General features: G+C 45.0%; 1 protein-coding gene across 12 annotated transcripts in view; it reads left to right on the forward strand.

Moving 5' to 3' along the window:
* nrxn3b (neurexin 3b) overlaps positions 1-17,634 on the forward strand; it is a 229,725-nt gene that overhangs the window by 65,094 nt on the left and 146,997 nt on the right. For all 12 annotated transcript variants that reach the window (XM_031581679.2, XM_031581683.2, XM_042709849.1 and 9 more), the window contains 2 exons: positions 7,770-8,208; positions 9,841-10,230. In XM_031581679.2, coding sequence (XP_031437539.1) covers positions 7,770-8,208; positions 9,841-10,230 — 829 coding nt within the window. The remainder of the gene's footprint in view (positions 1-7,769; positions 8,209-9,840; positions 10,231-17,634) is intronic.

Raw genomic sequence — 17,634 nt, forward strand, 5'->3', positions numbered from 1 at the left:
CCGTGTGCCGCCAAGCTGGGGCTCAACTCACAGGACAACCTTCAGTTGGGCTAATGACAAAGGTTTATATGTCGGTGTCCTACACTTTATCCTCTAGAGTCATCACTGTAGAGCATCATATTCCTGTCATGGAATATGATTGATGTGATATGGTGTCATGGGTCAAATGAGAAAATCTCATTTCCAGAAACAGTTGTATAGATTAAGCAGAGATATGGTTTTATTTCTTTTCAGTGAATTATTTTAATTAATGTGTGCGATGTAAATGGATATTGGAATTGATAGGATAGTTGGAATCCTCTTAGGTCAGGTAAACAATGGAATGCAATGGTGTAATCACGAATTGCATCACAGCTGTGATTTGGTCGTCCACACAAGCCGATTACTCCAAACATAGAGTGTATTGCTTTTAGTTTTCCGTTGCAGTTTTGGTGAAGTATAGCAGGTGCTGAGCGGAAGCCCTAAAACATGGTTTCAAATCCTTTCACAGGCTTCAGGCTCTTTAAATCAGTTTGGCACTGTCTCCCACAACATGGCTGCACCATAAGTGTCGCCATGTTGTTAAGCAACAAAACATTTCAACAAAGAATCCAACATCACCAGCTCTAAACTAGGTAGCCAGTGAAATGAAAGATACGGATACAGACAGTCTGGCCAATGCTAACTGTTATAAAATGGCAATGATCAGTCCTGCATGTGGTTGGACCATGAGATTTGAATCCCCTACTAAAGAATTAAGTCATATCTGGCTGTGAAATGACTTCAGGTCAGCCCACGCCGTTCGTCTTACTGATAGCTGACTGCCTAACAGAGGAGCTCACAGGTCCTACACCAGTGTGTTGTTGACCCCTGTCAGTCTCTGCTCGGCTCTGCTGATCCACGTCTCTCCTTCTGTGCTCTCCTGGTGACAATGATTATGATTTGATTCAAACTTTACTCGCTGGCGGTGTCCTATCATTGTGAGTCAGAGTCTTTGTCAGTGGTGCTGTGGTTCTGGAATGTAAGGGAATGGGGGCAGGTTTTGGGACTGGACCCGTGTAGTTGACTTGTCTTCCAGGTAGATCAAAGCAAGAGGTCAGCTCAGAGTTGTAAAAAAAAAGTACAAAGTCATAGAAATAAGAGTTGGGGGAAGAGAAGAGGGAAGAAACGAGGGACAGCTACAGAGGGAGAGAGAGAGAGGGAGAGAGAGAGAGAGAGAGAGAGAGAGAGAGAGAGGGTGAGCACGTTGAATGAAATGTCAGGTGCTTTGTGTGAAAGAGAAAGAGATGACTACTTGAGTGAATTGCCATTCATTGTGTTACCGTTGCATGCTGGGAAGCCTTAGCAGTGTTTGAATAAAACCGAGGCTTTCACAGTCTCCCTCTTCCTACATGCTGGTTGGATGGTTGGTTGGTTGGTTGGTTTTTGTCATGGTTGGGAGGTGGGGGTTGGCCGGCCTCGGGCAGAGAGGGTTGGCTGTATTCGCCTGTGCCACTCATGCATGGCCACGTGGCTCCGTGGTCATGTGACTGTCCCAAGCGGTGACTCGGTAACCGTGCCTGCGGGCGCTACGGGGGCACCCGCGTCAAGCCGGGTTGTCTGAAGCGACAGCCTGTGTTTTAATGTGCCGCTTATTTATGCCATCCAGATTGTGTTTATGTGTCTCTCACTGGGGGAGTTAAAGAGGAAGGGGAGGGGGAGAGAGAGAGAGAGAGAGAGAGAGAGAGAGAGAGAGAGAGAGAGAGAGAGAGCGCAAGATTGGGTGGGAGAGAGGTATGGGGTGGGAAAAATAGAGACAAAAAGAAAGACACATTTGGTGACAAAGGAAGTGACGCCTTTTTAATTAAAAGGAATAAATTAATTATTTGTTGGAGGGGATAATGTTTTTCAGGGTGAACTAATCACTAACCACTGAGAGAGCATCCTCTCTATGTTTGCAGTAACACCCACTGGTCTGGAACAGCTATCCTGTTTGTTTGGGTATCCCACTACTGTGAATAGTCCTACACAACAGATGTTTTAGATTGGTGGCAGTGGCACTGTAAACACATCCAGAAATGTTCATGTTAGGATGGGACATTGAAAATCTCTGAACCTACGTATATATCATGTTTTCTATGATCTCTTTAATCTTCATATCAGTAATGTACTTGTTTGTGGAGAAAATCATTCTTTTTCAGATGCTAACTATTCTAACAATGTGACAATACACAACTGATAATGTGAGTTATACATACATAGATGCATGGATGGATGGATGGATGGGTGGATGGACAGATAGATAGATAGATAGATAGATAGATAGATAGATAGATAGATAGATAGATTAATCAATAACTGGCATGAGACATTTAATGAAATTGAAATATAGTCTTTATTAATTTAAATTAAAAGTCTGTCACAGCAGAGGCAATTCATAATTTTTCAGCAAGACAGAAACTATTGGCTAGTGTGATAATGAGAGCCATCCCCTCCCCTCCCATTGGCAGACTCACTAGCTACCTCCGACAGTAACTGACTTTGGTGCAGACCTGTCCGTCATCTGACAGACTTGGGCCAGAAGAGGGCCAGATCTGGGCCTATCTTGCTCCATGCTCTGCTGCTCTTCTAGGACGTGACAATCAGCTCCATCATACGTGCTAGTCCTCTCCCTCTTTTTCCCCTCCTATTCGTGGGCTCATGGGAGACAGCCCTACCTTTAAATATTGTGGGGGGTGAGGGGGGGGGGTGAGGGTGAGGACACTAGCTGCTGATATCGGGCTGGCTCGGGCTGGTGAGACAGCTTTTGTGCTGCACGCTGATATGGGTGCTGTCATTCCACCCAGCCAGGGCTGCCCCTGTGAGATAACACAGGGGGGAACTCCTCGCTCGCTTCCTAGGCCCCGCTCCGCTCCCCTCCTGTCCTCCCAACCCAGAACACATCATCCAGACGCGCAATCACAGGGGGCCAGACCTCATCCGTCTTTCACACACTCCTCTCACACTGTGTACATAACCAAAGTGCTAATTAGTTCAACCGTGTATGGATTTTGTAGGCCTAATTTTTCATGTTGGGATATCCCCCTTCGAGTATAAGAGTTCCGGCAGTGTATTGAAGTGTTTTGATTCGAATGTGTCTTCTCACAGCAATTAAATTCTAGTTGGCGTTCCGTGTTGCATGTCGTCGTTTCGTGTTATAGCTCTGTGACAATGCACAGAAACTTCAAAACGTACACATTACAAATTAATGTCAGGCATGATGTAATAATTTATAGGGTGACACGGAGCAGATTGAGGAATGCCATTTGCTTTTATGCGTCGGTATGGTTGTTGTTTTATTCATAGCGCACTGTTAATTTATGACAAAAAAAAAAACCTTTTTCTAAACGAATGAACATGTACAAATAGTGCATGGGGCGCGATGCAGTATATCATTACGAAAACACGCATGGCCTTTTATCTGAGATATAATACATGTGCTGCATCTGGCACCATTGCAATCCAATGCGTTTTCATCTGCCTGTTTCCTAGTAATCACTAGGGAATTCATGTTGGATCGTCTGTGTGCTTAACTCTTAAGGGACCAAGGTCTGTCAGACTTTTTTTTCCCAAATCCAAAGCCAAATCCCGTTATCTGTTGATCTCCGCCGATTGATGTGCCAAATACTAATGGAAGCAGCACTGAACAAATGCATGGAATATTCAATGGGAACGAGTTGAATGTATGGTTAAGACTAAGATAGTTGTGTACGTGCTTCAAGCATATCGATTCGTGGATGCAATCAACCCCTGATCCTCCCGAAGGCCGGCCTCATGATCTTTCTCTGTGATATGACATCACTGTTATCATTGCCAGCCCACCCCACCACCCCCCCCCACCCTACACACACACATTCACCACCCTTGTGAAACTGGACATTGATTTTCTGCCCCCCCCCCCCCCCCACACACACACACACACACTTACCCTGGCTGTGAATTGAGTTATCTTCTTGTCAGGCATGAGTCCCCTGCTGTGGTTTCGGGGGTGGGTGGGTGGGTAGGGTTGATAGGAGATGTGGAGGTGTTGAGTTGGTATGGAGGTGTTCCGTCTGTGTGTGTGTGTGTGTGTGTCTGCTCGGGTGGAATTACAGCAGCCCTCTCATTGATGCTGGGGCGTAGCTCAGAAGACACTGATCACAGGGAGATTAGGGCACCTCTCCGCACCCCTCTCTCCATTAACCACCCCACCCCCCCCCCCCCCACTGTGCCCCCCCCCCCCCCCCCCCCCCCCCCCCCCCCAGGGGCCCGATCGATACCCAGGCTCTGCAGTTAGATGCCGGAGCCGGCTTTATGGAGTCGTTAAATCCCTGTGCTTGGGTTATGGATGGGGCTCCTGAGGCCCTCGTCAGGGGTTCAGAGAGGATAATAACGGAGGCTTAATGTGTGTGGATGAACGTTGAGGAGGCCTGAGAACACGGGGACACAGTGCAACTTGCTCCCTCACTGCATTATTTCCATTACGCCTCTATTGATCAGCTGCACACAATGGCCACTGGAGTCATAACTGATGGATCCCAGGATGGATCAGTCACAGTGTAGCTTGATTGTGATAGGCTGTTATTGTTGATGGGGTTGGGGGGGGGGGTTGTTAGTGATGTGGCAATTACGCAAAAAGGCTTCTAGAATATTCTTAGTAAACTTACAACTCTGCTAATTTTGGATTGTTTAGTTGTGTGTGTGTGTGTGTGTGTGTGTGTGTGTGTGTGTGTGTGTCTGTGTGTTGTTCTGGCAGCCCATTTCTGTAGTGAATAGATTTTGTTCAATACACACCACAGGCCTCATGCAATACTCTCACCCTCTCTTTCTCTCTATCTCTCTTTCTCTCTAACTCTGTCTGTCTATCTCTCTCTCTCTCTCTCTCTCTCTCTCTCTCTTCCTCTTTGTTCTATCTCTCTGTCCCTCATTCACTCAACCAGTGCAGTTCTCTGGGCACCTGTGTTGATTTACTGTCAAATCTTCCAGGATTATCTGTAATCCCATGGCTGTGAAATCTGTTTGCTGACAGCTGTGTTCTCAAATACAACTGCTGTTTGCTCAGAGCACACTGCCCTATATACCCGAAAGAGCTCTTTCTTCAGAGGAGAAAAAAAAAAATCCTTTAATTTTCTGCTTCACTGGATTTCAATTCACAGTTCGTCCCCCCTTTTTGTATTTTTTTTTTTTTTGTCGTTGTTGTTATTTTTGACTATGCATTAATCAGGGTTGGGAAGGTTGCTTCAAACGTAATAGGTTACAGATTAAAAATGTAATACATAATGAAACTATTTTAATGACTTCATCAAAGTAATGTAATTCATTACATTTGATTGCTTTTTGATTGGCAGATGAGATGTAGTGCAAATTCATACAGGAGAACCAACACTTCAACACAATTTCAGATGTGACCCTTTTGTAATCACCAACATTTTGATTTGTATCTGTAATTTAACATATTGTTTCTCAGTAACTATAACAGAGTACAGTTATACATTTATTTTGTAAGTTACTCCTTAACCCTGGCATTAATGCAGGGGAACTTTTCCACAATATGACTTTAGCATAGGAGCTGTATATGTGATATTCACTGGTTAAGATTGAGGTCCATAAACCTGTGCGGTTTTCTTTAACCTTGGCGGGGGTATCCATCTGGTCAAAGGATGTAAATATCTCTGGAGGAAGTGTTCAATGTCACGCCTTCTTGAGATACCAGACTGTGCTCATACCATCATGCAAATGATGAACTCTGCGAACTAAAATGATCAAATAATGAATACTGTAGAGAGGGTCATTGTCAGGGCGTGCACAGGCAAAAGTATCCACAGTAGGATTCAGGTTCTGGACACAAAAACAGTGGGCCCTAATTTGATAGATGAGCACCACAAGTTGTTACGCGAGAGACAGAGAAGAGAACGGCATCATGAAAGGCTATTTTGATTAGTAGGGCACATTTATTTGGTAATTTCATAACGTGCACACAGACCTAAGCACCTTCGAAGGCGGGCCGACGCCTCATGTGGGTGTGTCTGATCAAAAAGGCAGGCGTTGCATGGAAATTGTTTTGAGAAAGACATTCTGCCACTTCCCTCTTTGAAATGTAACCTGCCTCTTGGTTTTCCACATCTGCCAGTTGCATCTAATCTAATCTCTACACAGTTTGACAGCGTAACATTGAATCAATAACTAAATTGGCCGATCATTTAACTCAACAAAATATGTCACCAAATGGCTACTTAGGCTATGCAGCTACACTCAATGCCACACAGCCAGTGAATAAAAAAATCCAGTAGTATCATTCATCAGGGCTTGAATGTGCAACAAAAAATATTTTACAGCATAGTACTCACTCAGTTCAGGCCACTAATCAATGTGTCGTTCTCCCCCCTGTTCTAAAATGTCTCACAGTATAATGGCAATTAAGATGTGAGAAGGAGTCAATTTCTCTGTCTACAGATCGGATAATTCCATAAAATGTTCGTTTCACTTTCTAAGTTTATAGCACAGTTTTGTTGCTAACACGGGATGCAGAAATGGGCATTCATAACGGGTCTGACCGAGGTTCAATGTTGCTTGAATTAGTAGTACCAACCACATAAAGCTGCTTTATATAAAATACAAATAGAGTTGTAATAGTGATAGTGTCGCTAGTGATAGTAATTGCCATCATCATAAAGCTACCCTACGGTAATAATGAATCAGTGTCTACATGATGTAGAAGGCCAGAAACATGGAAAGCCTCATCAGATGCTCAGTATACATTTCCTGTTGTCTCATAATCAAATCTTGTTCGCCTATATGCTCTGTATAAAACTTTATTGCAAATGAAAAATGCTACCTAATTATAGCAGAGGGAGGAGCCGAGGTAGATGATACATTTCCTTCCTTGTCATTCATTTTTTACCTTCACACACCTCCTTTGTCTCTCTGTCCTGCTTGCTGGTCACCTGTTTTGCCTTGAACTTGGGAGAGCAAAAAGGTAATTAATCAAGATGCCGAAACGTCACCTTATCGTTTCTGCAGTTTCCTAATATTATTTGAATCTTTCCTTGGTTTATTTTCACGTCGCGGGATATGAAATGTTGGGTTTCATGGGTGTCTTGAAAAGACTTCATAGCGAGTCACTCCATTTAACAAAATTGTTGTTTTGATCAACACTTTTCTCTCCTTCTTCTGTTGGAGTGTGGCTGGGACTGTTTGACTGGGACTGGGACGCATACGCGGTAATGGGACTTTTGTCCCCTAAAGAAATGAAGCTACCCATCTCTACCAACCTCTTCCACTATATTCTCCATAAATAATTTATGAAGCTTGTTTTCATACATGTTTATTAGGGTCATAGGCCTACGTGTTAGTTCATGTGAAGACCACAGCAATGGTTACACTTTGATGGTTTGATTTGTGCTGGGCATTTATCAATTCAACACGACAATTTAGGTATCACAATGACATTTTAACAGTTTAAATATTTCAAGAACATGCACTGATGTCTGTTGGACTTGAACCAAACAAATGATAAGTCGCTTGCCTTTACAGCAAACATCAGAATCCCTCTTGATATGAAGACATAAATTCAACAGCACACCCACAAATGAATATGCCGTTTCACCTGCCCCACAAAGATTTTCCGTTACTCTAGCATCCCCAATAACAATTCTTCTCAACTCCTTCCTTTGATGTTATGCCATTTGCGGGCTATCATTACGTCACGCGTGTAGCTCATAGCCTGCTGCCCTATGAAATAAGTCATTAACACTAATATGGGTTAACTCTCTCTGTTTCCATTCTGGTGTCAGGTGGTGTATAAGAACAACGACATCCGCCTGGAGTTGTCTCGTCTGGCTCGCATCGTGGACCCCAAGATGAAGGTGCAGGGCGACGTGGTGTTCAAGTGCGAGCACGTGGCCATCCTGGACCCCATCTCCTTTGAGACGCCCGAGTCCTACCTCAGCCTGCCCAAGTGGAACACCAAGCGTGTGGGATCCATCTCCTTCGACTTCCGCACGTCCGAGCCCAACGGCCTGATCCTCTTTACCCAGGGCAAGCCCCAGGACCGGAGGGACGCCCGCGGCCAGAGGAACAACAAGGTGGACTACTTTGCCGTGGAACTCCTGGAGGGTAGTCTGTACCTGCTGCTGGACATGGGTTCGGGCACCATCAAGGTCAAGGCCACGCAGAGCAAGGTCAACGATGGGAACTGGCACCACGTGGACATCCAGAGGGACGGCAGATCAGGTCAGCCTGCTGATGTTGTTTTAGCTATGCTTCGCCTTCGCTTAATTCCTTTCGCTCTCGACAAATTCCTTTTATGTGGAAACGTACTTGGAAAGAAAAACCAATTTCTGATTCTTGTTTTTACGGAGTTGATAACACGACTTGGGGCAAACTTGATACATGATAACAAAACGCTATTAAGAAATGATGAGATTGAATCAGAGAGCTGAAATGCTGAATTGCTAGACCTTATTAAGGCCCTAATGAAAGGGACGAACAGCAACAACAGCCCACCCTGCAGCTCAGGCTATCTGTATGCAAAATCAAACCGCTATGTCCATGCAACTGAGATTAAAACAAGAGAAAAAAATGCTGCAAGAAACTATTTACAGAGACTTAGCCTTAACTCCCTCTAATTACCTTAAGAAAGGTAATTATCTCACCGCATTTGGAAAGATTACAAAGCCCCCGCTTAGGTATTTTTTTTTATATTATCCAATTATTTTGTCTGTCATACACTAAACCTCGTAATTGAATAGGAATGGACAGAGGCATTAAAAAAAGCAAAAGCATGTTGTGAATATAAATATTATTGTCATATTATTGAACGAAAGTCCCAATCGGTAGGGAAAGAGGTGCTAGTTCTTTGCCAAAATGATGCATCGGTGGGACGGATGAGAGGAGAGATGAGACTCTTTCCCTCTCCTGCTCCTCCACCTCACGAATAGCGCGGCCTTTCTGGTGAGTCTGGACCACATCTGTGGTTCGTTCAGGGCCAGATCCGAGCCATATCCATGCCAGACGCGGGGCCCTATCCATCCAGAGTCATCCGCTATCTGGGATGTTAAAGCAGGAGAGCGGGGCTGTTATTTTACGGCCCAGCCTCCGCGGTATACATCAGCGCAAGAGTAGCCAATTTACCCCTGCGTCAACGAGCACAGCTTTGATTAATCACCAGCCGAGCGCAGTGAGAAGTAGCAGAAGCTCTGATTCTTGGCGAGGGGAGGGAAGAGAATCAGACATATAGGACTTGAGGGTGTGCAGGTTTTTTTTTGGTTCGATTCAGGCCTTGCATGATTAAACATCTGTGGAAACAGTGAGCGGAATCGAGATGTCCGTGCTGGCTCCCTTCCCCTGCTCAGGAGTAATCCCAGCCGCAAAGAGAATACGTTATAGTTCTTTCGGCTCGCTTGAGCAGTGAGCACTCTTCTGCTCACATTCATTCCCCTCCCTCACTACCTCCTAGAGGTGTACAGAGACATCATTATTTATATCTGTAATTGTATCTGTTCAGCCAACAAAATTATATGTCTGTGTCTGTGTTCGGATGGAAGTCTGGAAATGGCCGTGGTTTATAATGGAAGTCACAGTAATCCAGGCAAAAGTATTTTCTAACCTAATATTCAGTGGCAATGCAAATATTCTGCCTTCAAAGCATCAAATTGATTTATTATTTAATAAAGGCATATAATTAATTATAAAATATAGTTCCACATCCTCATACTGTACTTTTCACCAATGGATTTATACACCATGGCTAAATGCTGTGGCTCAGCAACAGGGATAGCTTGCGTCAGTAATACTTACATCAGTATTGCAGCATTGAGCTCTTCATCAGGTTTTGACTGAAATATTGCGGGGTTCATATTCCAGGCATCATATCGGTGGACAGCCGCCGGACTCCCTTCACTGCCAGCGGTGAAAACGAGATCCTGGACCTGGAGGGGGACCTGTACCTGGGCGGTCTCCCGGACAGCCGGGTGGACCTGGTCCTGCCCACAGAGCTGTGGACGGCCATGCTGAACTACGGCTACGTGGGATGCGTGCGCGACATGTTCATCGACGGCCGCAGCAACGACATCAAGCAGATCGCCCAGGCGCAGAACGGCTCGCAGAACGGGATCAAGGTGTCGTGCAGCAAGCCCACAGGCAAGCACTGCGACTCCAACCCCTGCAAGAACAACGGCGCCTGCAAGGAGGGGTGGAACCGCTTCATCTGCGACTGCACCGGCACCGGCTACTGGGCCAGAACCTGTGAAAGAGGTCAGTTAAGCGTGCATGAACGCAGACACAGTAATATACGTGGATACACACACACACACACACAAAATTTATTTCACAAAATGGCATGAAGTGAAAGGATAATTAGACTAGTGTCTATAGCTTAGACATGTATACATAATGACATACATCTAAGCAGAAATACATGTGATTACTATTAAGTACTACTACGCAGAAATACAGTACATGTGAAGACCATTATATAGAGGGAATACACACTCATTATGTATAAACACCCACAAACATCCACTTACACCTAATATAAATGACATGACCACAACCAAACCCTAACTCCAACCACAAATGTAAGACTATTGTCAACATTAACAAAAAAATGTGGCTTCATAAGATGTTGATTAAAGCAGTATTGTAATCTTTGGACGTGATTGTGGCAATATGATGCACATCCATGATGCACCAGTACCCCCTTTGGCCTAAAGGTTCATGAATGCCGGAAGAATCCATGCTGAGTTCATAGTTTATCACCAGAGCATGAAGAAAATTCTGTTTTCCTCAGCTGTTGGACATTAGTTTTAGTGGAGGACAGCAGTTTTTTTTGTTATGTAGTGTTGCTCCATGAGGATTGGGCTTTATGTACGCAAGCATCGGAGAAAGATTTAATAGGATTTTTTTTTTACTTTGCATCGAGCCTTTGTGTGAAGGTTTTTTATTCTCAGAGTAGGTTCAGAAATTAAGCAGAAGAAAGGCATTGCCTCTTGCATGTGGATTTAAGAGCTCGCCTACAAGTTTTTATGACACTTTGTAGATAGTGGCACTCTGAGCTATTGGGGATGCTATCTTTGTATTACATTGCTGGATTTTCTCTCTCGCTCGTTTTTTTCTCTCTCTCTCTCTCTCCCTCCCTTTCTTTCTCTCTATTTGTCTCTCTCTCTCTCTATCCCTCTCTCTCTCTCTTTGTGTCTCTCCTCCTCTCTTATTTTGCAGGGATTTTCAGGGGTTTGCCAGATGGTTTGACTCTGTCGGGGCCGCAGTCTTGTAAAATACGATAAACTTGGCAAGAAAAACTGCCCTTGGGGGCAAGGCGTTTGTTGTGGCAAGGCTCTGCGAGTAAATCGAAATTGTCCGAGACGTCTTGCACCGGTGGAGATGCATCATGATGCGTCTCTGGCAGCCATTTTGAAACAGCAGGCTCAACCCCCTCACTCACACAGCAGCGGGTGGTTTTAACACCTCAGAGTTATAGGGTTCCGCCAGCTAGGATTGCGTGTCACAGCGGAGGCAACACTGACAAAGCCTTTCCACGTGAAATGTCTCAAAGAAAAAAGGGAAGGAAAAAAAAGCACACACACATAGGGCAGTAATACTTTTGAAATAAAAAATGTAATATATTTAAATGGGAGGGGAGAGGGAGGTGATGAAAGCTTTTCTCTGTGTGTTGGCTGAGTGTGTGTGTGGGTGTGTGTGTGTGTGTGGGGGGGGGGTGTGTTTGCCTGTGAGGCAGTAGCCAGTAGCAGAAGGAGCACGCTGTCCAGTTGCGTTAACCTTGCATCGGTCCTGGAGAGCGCTCTATTTTTACAGCTCTCGGAGGCGTGGGGGCCACACGCCGCACTGCCATGTGGCATGTTGTGTGCGTTTGTGCGTGCATGCATGTCCGCATGAGTGCATGTATGTCTGTATGTGTGTGTGTGCATGCATGCATGCATATATGTGTCCATGTCAGCGTCGGAAATACACGAGGGCAAAGGGCAAAACTGCCCCTAAGAAATATAATTTTGCCCCGGATATCACTAGGAGAGGGGCAAAAAATGCCCCCATAATTTCCTCTAATAATAATTTAATGAACTTGTCAAAAACATCGTAGCCTATATGACCCGGTCCATTTGCCATAAAATGTTTTAGATTTTTGCCTCGACTGATGTTGCGTGTGCGTGAAGAACGTTCTAACAAAAAATATAAATGGAGCGCTTCTTAATCAGACCTGTGACTGCGAGTGTGAGGAGAAATGAGGATCAGCAAACACAGTCTCCGTCACCATCTCAGGTTCCAAAAGATAACATTTTCATTCGAAAAATGGAAGCTAGATTGGCTTGGGGTGGAGGATGACGACTACGAGAAAAAGACGCACATTTTTTTCAAGGCATGTCGGATTTTGGACAACGAGTTGCCAAATCGTTGTCAATCCAGCACAGGCACACTGACTTCATCAAGGGGAGCGAAAACATAAATAAATACATGGCCTTTTGTCACCAGGCGCCAAGCAACACGTCATCGCCTACGGTGAATGATAACTAGTAATAATATTTTTAAATGATTTAGTTCGGTTTAGCTAGTTAAACGTCACCTAGTTAAACGTTAGTTAGCTAACGTTAGCTAGCTCTGAGAGTGCGTTAGCTACAAAGGCTTGCTTGCAAGCTAGCTAACTAGTCCTATCTGTATTTCCTGTACTATGGTAGGTACATGATTAAAGGTAACAAAAAAATATATATATATAATAAGTTATTGTTATAAAAAAAAAGAAAGACAAAACTTATAATTGTTAATAGTTGTTTAAAAAATGTAATAATAACAATAAATAACCACAAAGAAATAAGAATACAATTGAATATGATTGTCTGATTTATGTTTTCTGTTTGTTTTTTGTTCAAAAAAATCTAAGAAAACACTTTGAATTTGTAGAGTACTGCTTAATAGTCTTATTATCGCCTTTTGATGACAATCCCCATATACTCTAAGCCTAAATAATTATGTTTATTATTTTGAACATAGTTAAATGTTATTTCACAAGTTTCAAAAAGTGCCCCCAATTTTATTTTAAATGCCCTGGATTTCAGTCAGTGGGGGGCAAAAATTGCCCCCTAAAAAATATGCAAATGTCCTACCCTGGTCCATGTATGTCCGAGTGTATGTGTGTCTGTGTGTGTGTGCATATACAGTATATTTATGTCTGAGTGTGTGTGTGTGTGTGTGTGTGTGTGTGTGTGTGTGTGTGTGTGTGCGTGCATGTGCTATGCTGTTTGAAGCGTGTTCAAACACAGGTAGCCACCACCATTTCCCCTCCCAGACAGGACCAACATCACGTGTTGGCATCACGCCCGCCCACCCACCCGCCCGCTCGCCACCCCTCACCTCCCCCCGTTCGCCCCATGTTGGCTCCTCTCCTCTCCTTTCCTCCCCTCTGCTCTTGTTCTCAGTGGGGTCTCTATGGTCTCCTCCTCTTCGCCGTCACAGCTGCTGGTGTCTAGGGCTCCATGTACCACTGCAGCTACATCAGGGCCGCCAGGGCTGTCAGTTTAAACCCTGCATGGCCACACTGTTGGCAATCGCCCTTCGTTGGATGGCTGGCTTGTGGGATTTTAGAGTGGACCTTTAGCTGTTTTGACAGAGGGCTGTAGTAGGTGTATGATTGGCCAGCGAGGACGAGCTGATAGGTCCATTGGGGAGGTGCCATCCCCTGCTGGGTTTTTCATACCCCTGCGTCGCGACCTTTGTAGGGTGACTGGCGTCTGGGAGTCATGTGGTCCGCTTGGGGTCTTGACTGAGGGCTGTCGCAGGAGTACGACTGACCGGGTGCGAGTGTGACAGGTGCGGTGGAGATTTACTGGCGTTGTGACATGACTGCGCCATTCCTGTACACTGGCGTGGAGCCATGCATTGGTCAATGCCATCACCGTGGTGACCGAAGCCGTGTCACGCCTGCCATGTAATTGCGGTCCTCCTCCCCTCTCCCAGATTCATGCGTCCTATAGCAGACATACCACACAAACATGCTTCCTGCCTTTGGCTATTTGGTCCCATGTTTAATCTCACTGTTCCATCCCATGTAAATGCCGTCTAACTCTTCTCCTTTTTTTTAAAAGCCTTCTCCCTATAGGATGAGGATGTGGAGGTTTTCTGTACATTCTTAGACATGGCTGCTTACATCATCAGGCCGTTAGAAAACCTATATGCACAGAGGCTTGTCGCATGAAATTGCCTTCACCATGTCAAACAATGCAAAGCACAGGGTGACAGCGACTATCAAATTATATAAGGCACAGGGGAGGATGTTCTGTAATTATCACGGCTCTCCGGAAGGCATCCTAAGAGTAGCGCAGTGACTTCCCACTGTGACATATCATGTGTATGTATCAATTTATATTCGTGAGGCAGTCATACATTTGGATACAAGCACACACACACACACACACACACACACACACACACACTCACACACACACACACACACACACACACACACAGATAGAAATAGATAATAATCACTAGCTGGCTACTGTGTATTTTAAATGATGTATTGTCATTGAAGCAAATGGTTCTGAGGAGTTGTATTATTTATGCAGCGAATAACAGAACGTCTGTGAGAGTATTTTATATCTTCGTGCCGGATGTGCTGGATCTCTCATACAGCGGCCTTTCATGTATAGTTTTCCACTGAAGTCGGTTCACACAAGACATTAAAGTGATTCACACCAGAACCAGCATACTCCTAATTAAGAAAACAACTGAATTAAAACTCAACCTTGATCTCTACCCACAAGTTTTTTTGTTTTTCCTGCTTGGAGTAATATTTCATAGTTGTCAGGTTTAGGCAGACATACTTTGTTTATTCCCACATGAAGGGAGGGTTCTTTGTGGCCTTTGAAATCGATGCCCTCCCCTAAAGCCACTGGCTTTATAGAGCAGAGATTTAGAGCCCCCTCTTTAGCCATCCAGCACACTGTGGTGATTGGTAGATTTGCTGCTTATGAACTGGGCTAGTTAACTAACGGAACATGGTCGTAATACACACGTCTCTGACACGCCGCCAGCTCAAAAAGCCAGTGCTTTGCAATCAGTTCAACAGCACTGTTCCCAAGAAATATAGTAGGAACAGCAAGGAAGCCCTGATTTGAGATCATTTTTCACATGTTTGATTGCCAGAGGCTGTACCAGGCCTGGTCCCATTGGGACTCTCCGCTTCCACTGTGGTCGAATGAAGAAGTGGCCGAATATTTCCTGTGGCATATTGTGTTGCGCTTCACGGCACACACACACCACACACACACACACACACACACACACACACACACACACACACACGCGCGCACACACACACATACACACTCGCTCAATGAGTGCCACCCACGCACCCACGCTGCTGCCATCTGCCCGCAACATCCCCTTTTCGCCCTTCACCTCGGACGTGTGAAAATGACTACATGTCTCCGTTAATAACCAAACGCTCCTTTGGGGCGAGCTGCAATCTGGCGAGGAGCCGACGAGGTGAACAGCAAGCTGGTTGAGAGAGGAGAAGAGAGGAGAAGAGAGGAGAAGAGAGGAGAGGAGAGGAGAGGTGAGGAGAGGAGAGGAGAGGAGAGCTGGAGAGGGAGAGGGAGAGGGAAGGAGAAGAGACACACATACACAAACATGTACAAACACACACACATACACACAATAAAAACAAGATACAAAAAGGAAAAACAAAACAAAAACAAAAATGTCTCAGTATCAATCAATTCATGTACTCAGAAGTTTAGCTATAGCACTTTCATTTACCTTGAAAAATACATTATTTAATCCCCCACATTTTTGTGAAAGGCTTCAAGTCACTGATAACATTATAATAACTAAATTCAGTTCTTAAACGCTTCGTTAAAGACACTTTTAAGAGCAACACTGGCTCTGTTGTTCCAGACCCTTCCATTTTATTTCTCTGCGACAGCCACACCGCTGTTGGTCCTGAATAAATAAATAGAACATTAAAAAGCAATACAGTCTCTCCTTGGCAGCTGAATGTTTAGGACCAAAAATAAACAAATTCCAGGACAAATTCTCCTCTAGTTTCACATCATTTTATAACAACACTAACCAACCCTGTCAGCCTTGAACATCCAACACACAAGTGTTTTAACGTTTCACATTCTCCACAGAAAACCCCTCCCATATCCCTGGATCTAGGTGCTCTGTGTCTGTTTGTAGCTATTTTTCCATGTACAATTCTCCACTGGAGATCACCCGTTCTCTTTTTAATTGGGCGCTTGTACAGACCGCCGAGTGCCTTTAGGTGGAGAACCTGATCCAAAAAACCACACCACCTTGACTCCCTTACAACGGAGAGGGTCTGGAATTTGTGTGCTGTTAAAGATTGACAGCTGTGCCGTTTTCAAATTGAGGAGAATAACTTGCCCCTCTTCCCACTCTCCTACAGCAGGTCTCACCTGAAGCTCGGGGTGGGGGTGGGGGGGGGGGACAGGAGGCGGTGTTTTGCCTCATCTGGGACCACATTCTGAATTTCTGTAATCAGTTTTTGGATAATGCGGACCAAACGAGTTCCAGAGAGGCTCGCTACCTCCTCTATAGAGCGTAGCGAACCCGCCGCTATTACATGTTTGATCTTTGAGTGGGGGGTGCGGCGGTGCAAGTGGGGGGTGCGGTGGTGCGAGTGGGGGGTGCGGTGGCGGGGGGGAGAGCAGGGAGGGAAGAGCAGGGAGGGGGCTCCAGTAGGCAGCTTTAACCATCCAGTGAGCCTGCCTGTGCATTGAGATTCAATTCATATGCTGAGGACATTTTGAGAGCACACTGTGGTTGCTCTTTTTCTCTCTGTGTCGTCTCTCTCTCTCTCTCTCTCTCTCTCTTGCACACACACATACACACACACGCGCGGACACGCACACGCACACGCACACGCACACGCACACGCACACGCAGACACACATACACTCAAAAGCACACTTACAAGCATTCATACATGCACACACATTCCTACACACACACACACACACACACACACACACACTCAAAAGCACACATACAAACATTCATACATGCATTCATACACACACACACACACACATTGTGGCTCATTTATCAGCCCTGTCTCTACATCTCCGGTGCTCCCAAAGGAGAAAATAAAGAACAGCCATAATTGATCGTTTGTCGCCGGTAATTACACTCCACAATATCCCCTCCCTACCCCTGAGCACCTATTCATTATTTATTTGGGCTGGAGGGACTGAATGTGTTTGGACTTCAGAATCTCTGGAATGGATCTGGCTCTGATTTGGCCCCGATCCGGGCCAGACGCGTTCTGGTTCCAGTAGCATTTTGGGAGTAACAACCACAATAAATAAATTGCAATAAATCAGCCCATTAAGAGGTATTTCTCCACTGATCTGTCTAGAAACTGCTTTTAAGACAGAGGGATCTGACCCCAGAGGGATCTGACCCCAGAGGAATCTCCGTGGCTGATTCAGGAACAGCGTGTGTGTCGGGGGCTCTAGTCGTGCCTGGGAACAATGCCACTGGGCAATTGAGCCTTGATTTAATTCTCATGTGAGGGTTATTTTTTTTTTAAAGAGGAGGAGATATAATTTGCGTTAGTGGAGACATTGATAGTTATACCACAGTTTAATTCCCCTGTATTCAAATGATAATCAGTTTAAGAGGCAT

This window comes from Clupea harengus, chromosome 15 (genome assembly GCF_900700415.2).
Source record: "Clupea harengus chromosome 15, Ch_v2.0.2, whole genome shotgun sequence".
Taxonomy (NCBI): domain Eukaryota; kingdom Metazoa; phylum Chordata; class Actinopteri; order Clupeiformes; family Clupeidae; genus Clupea; species Clupea harengus.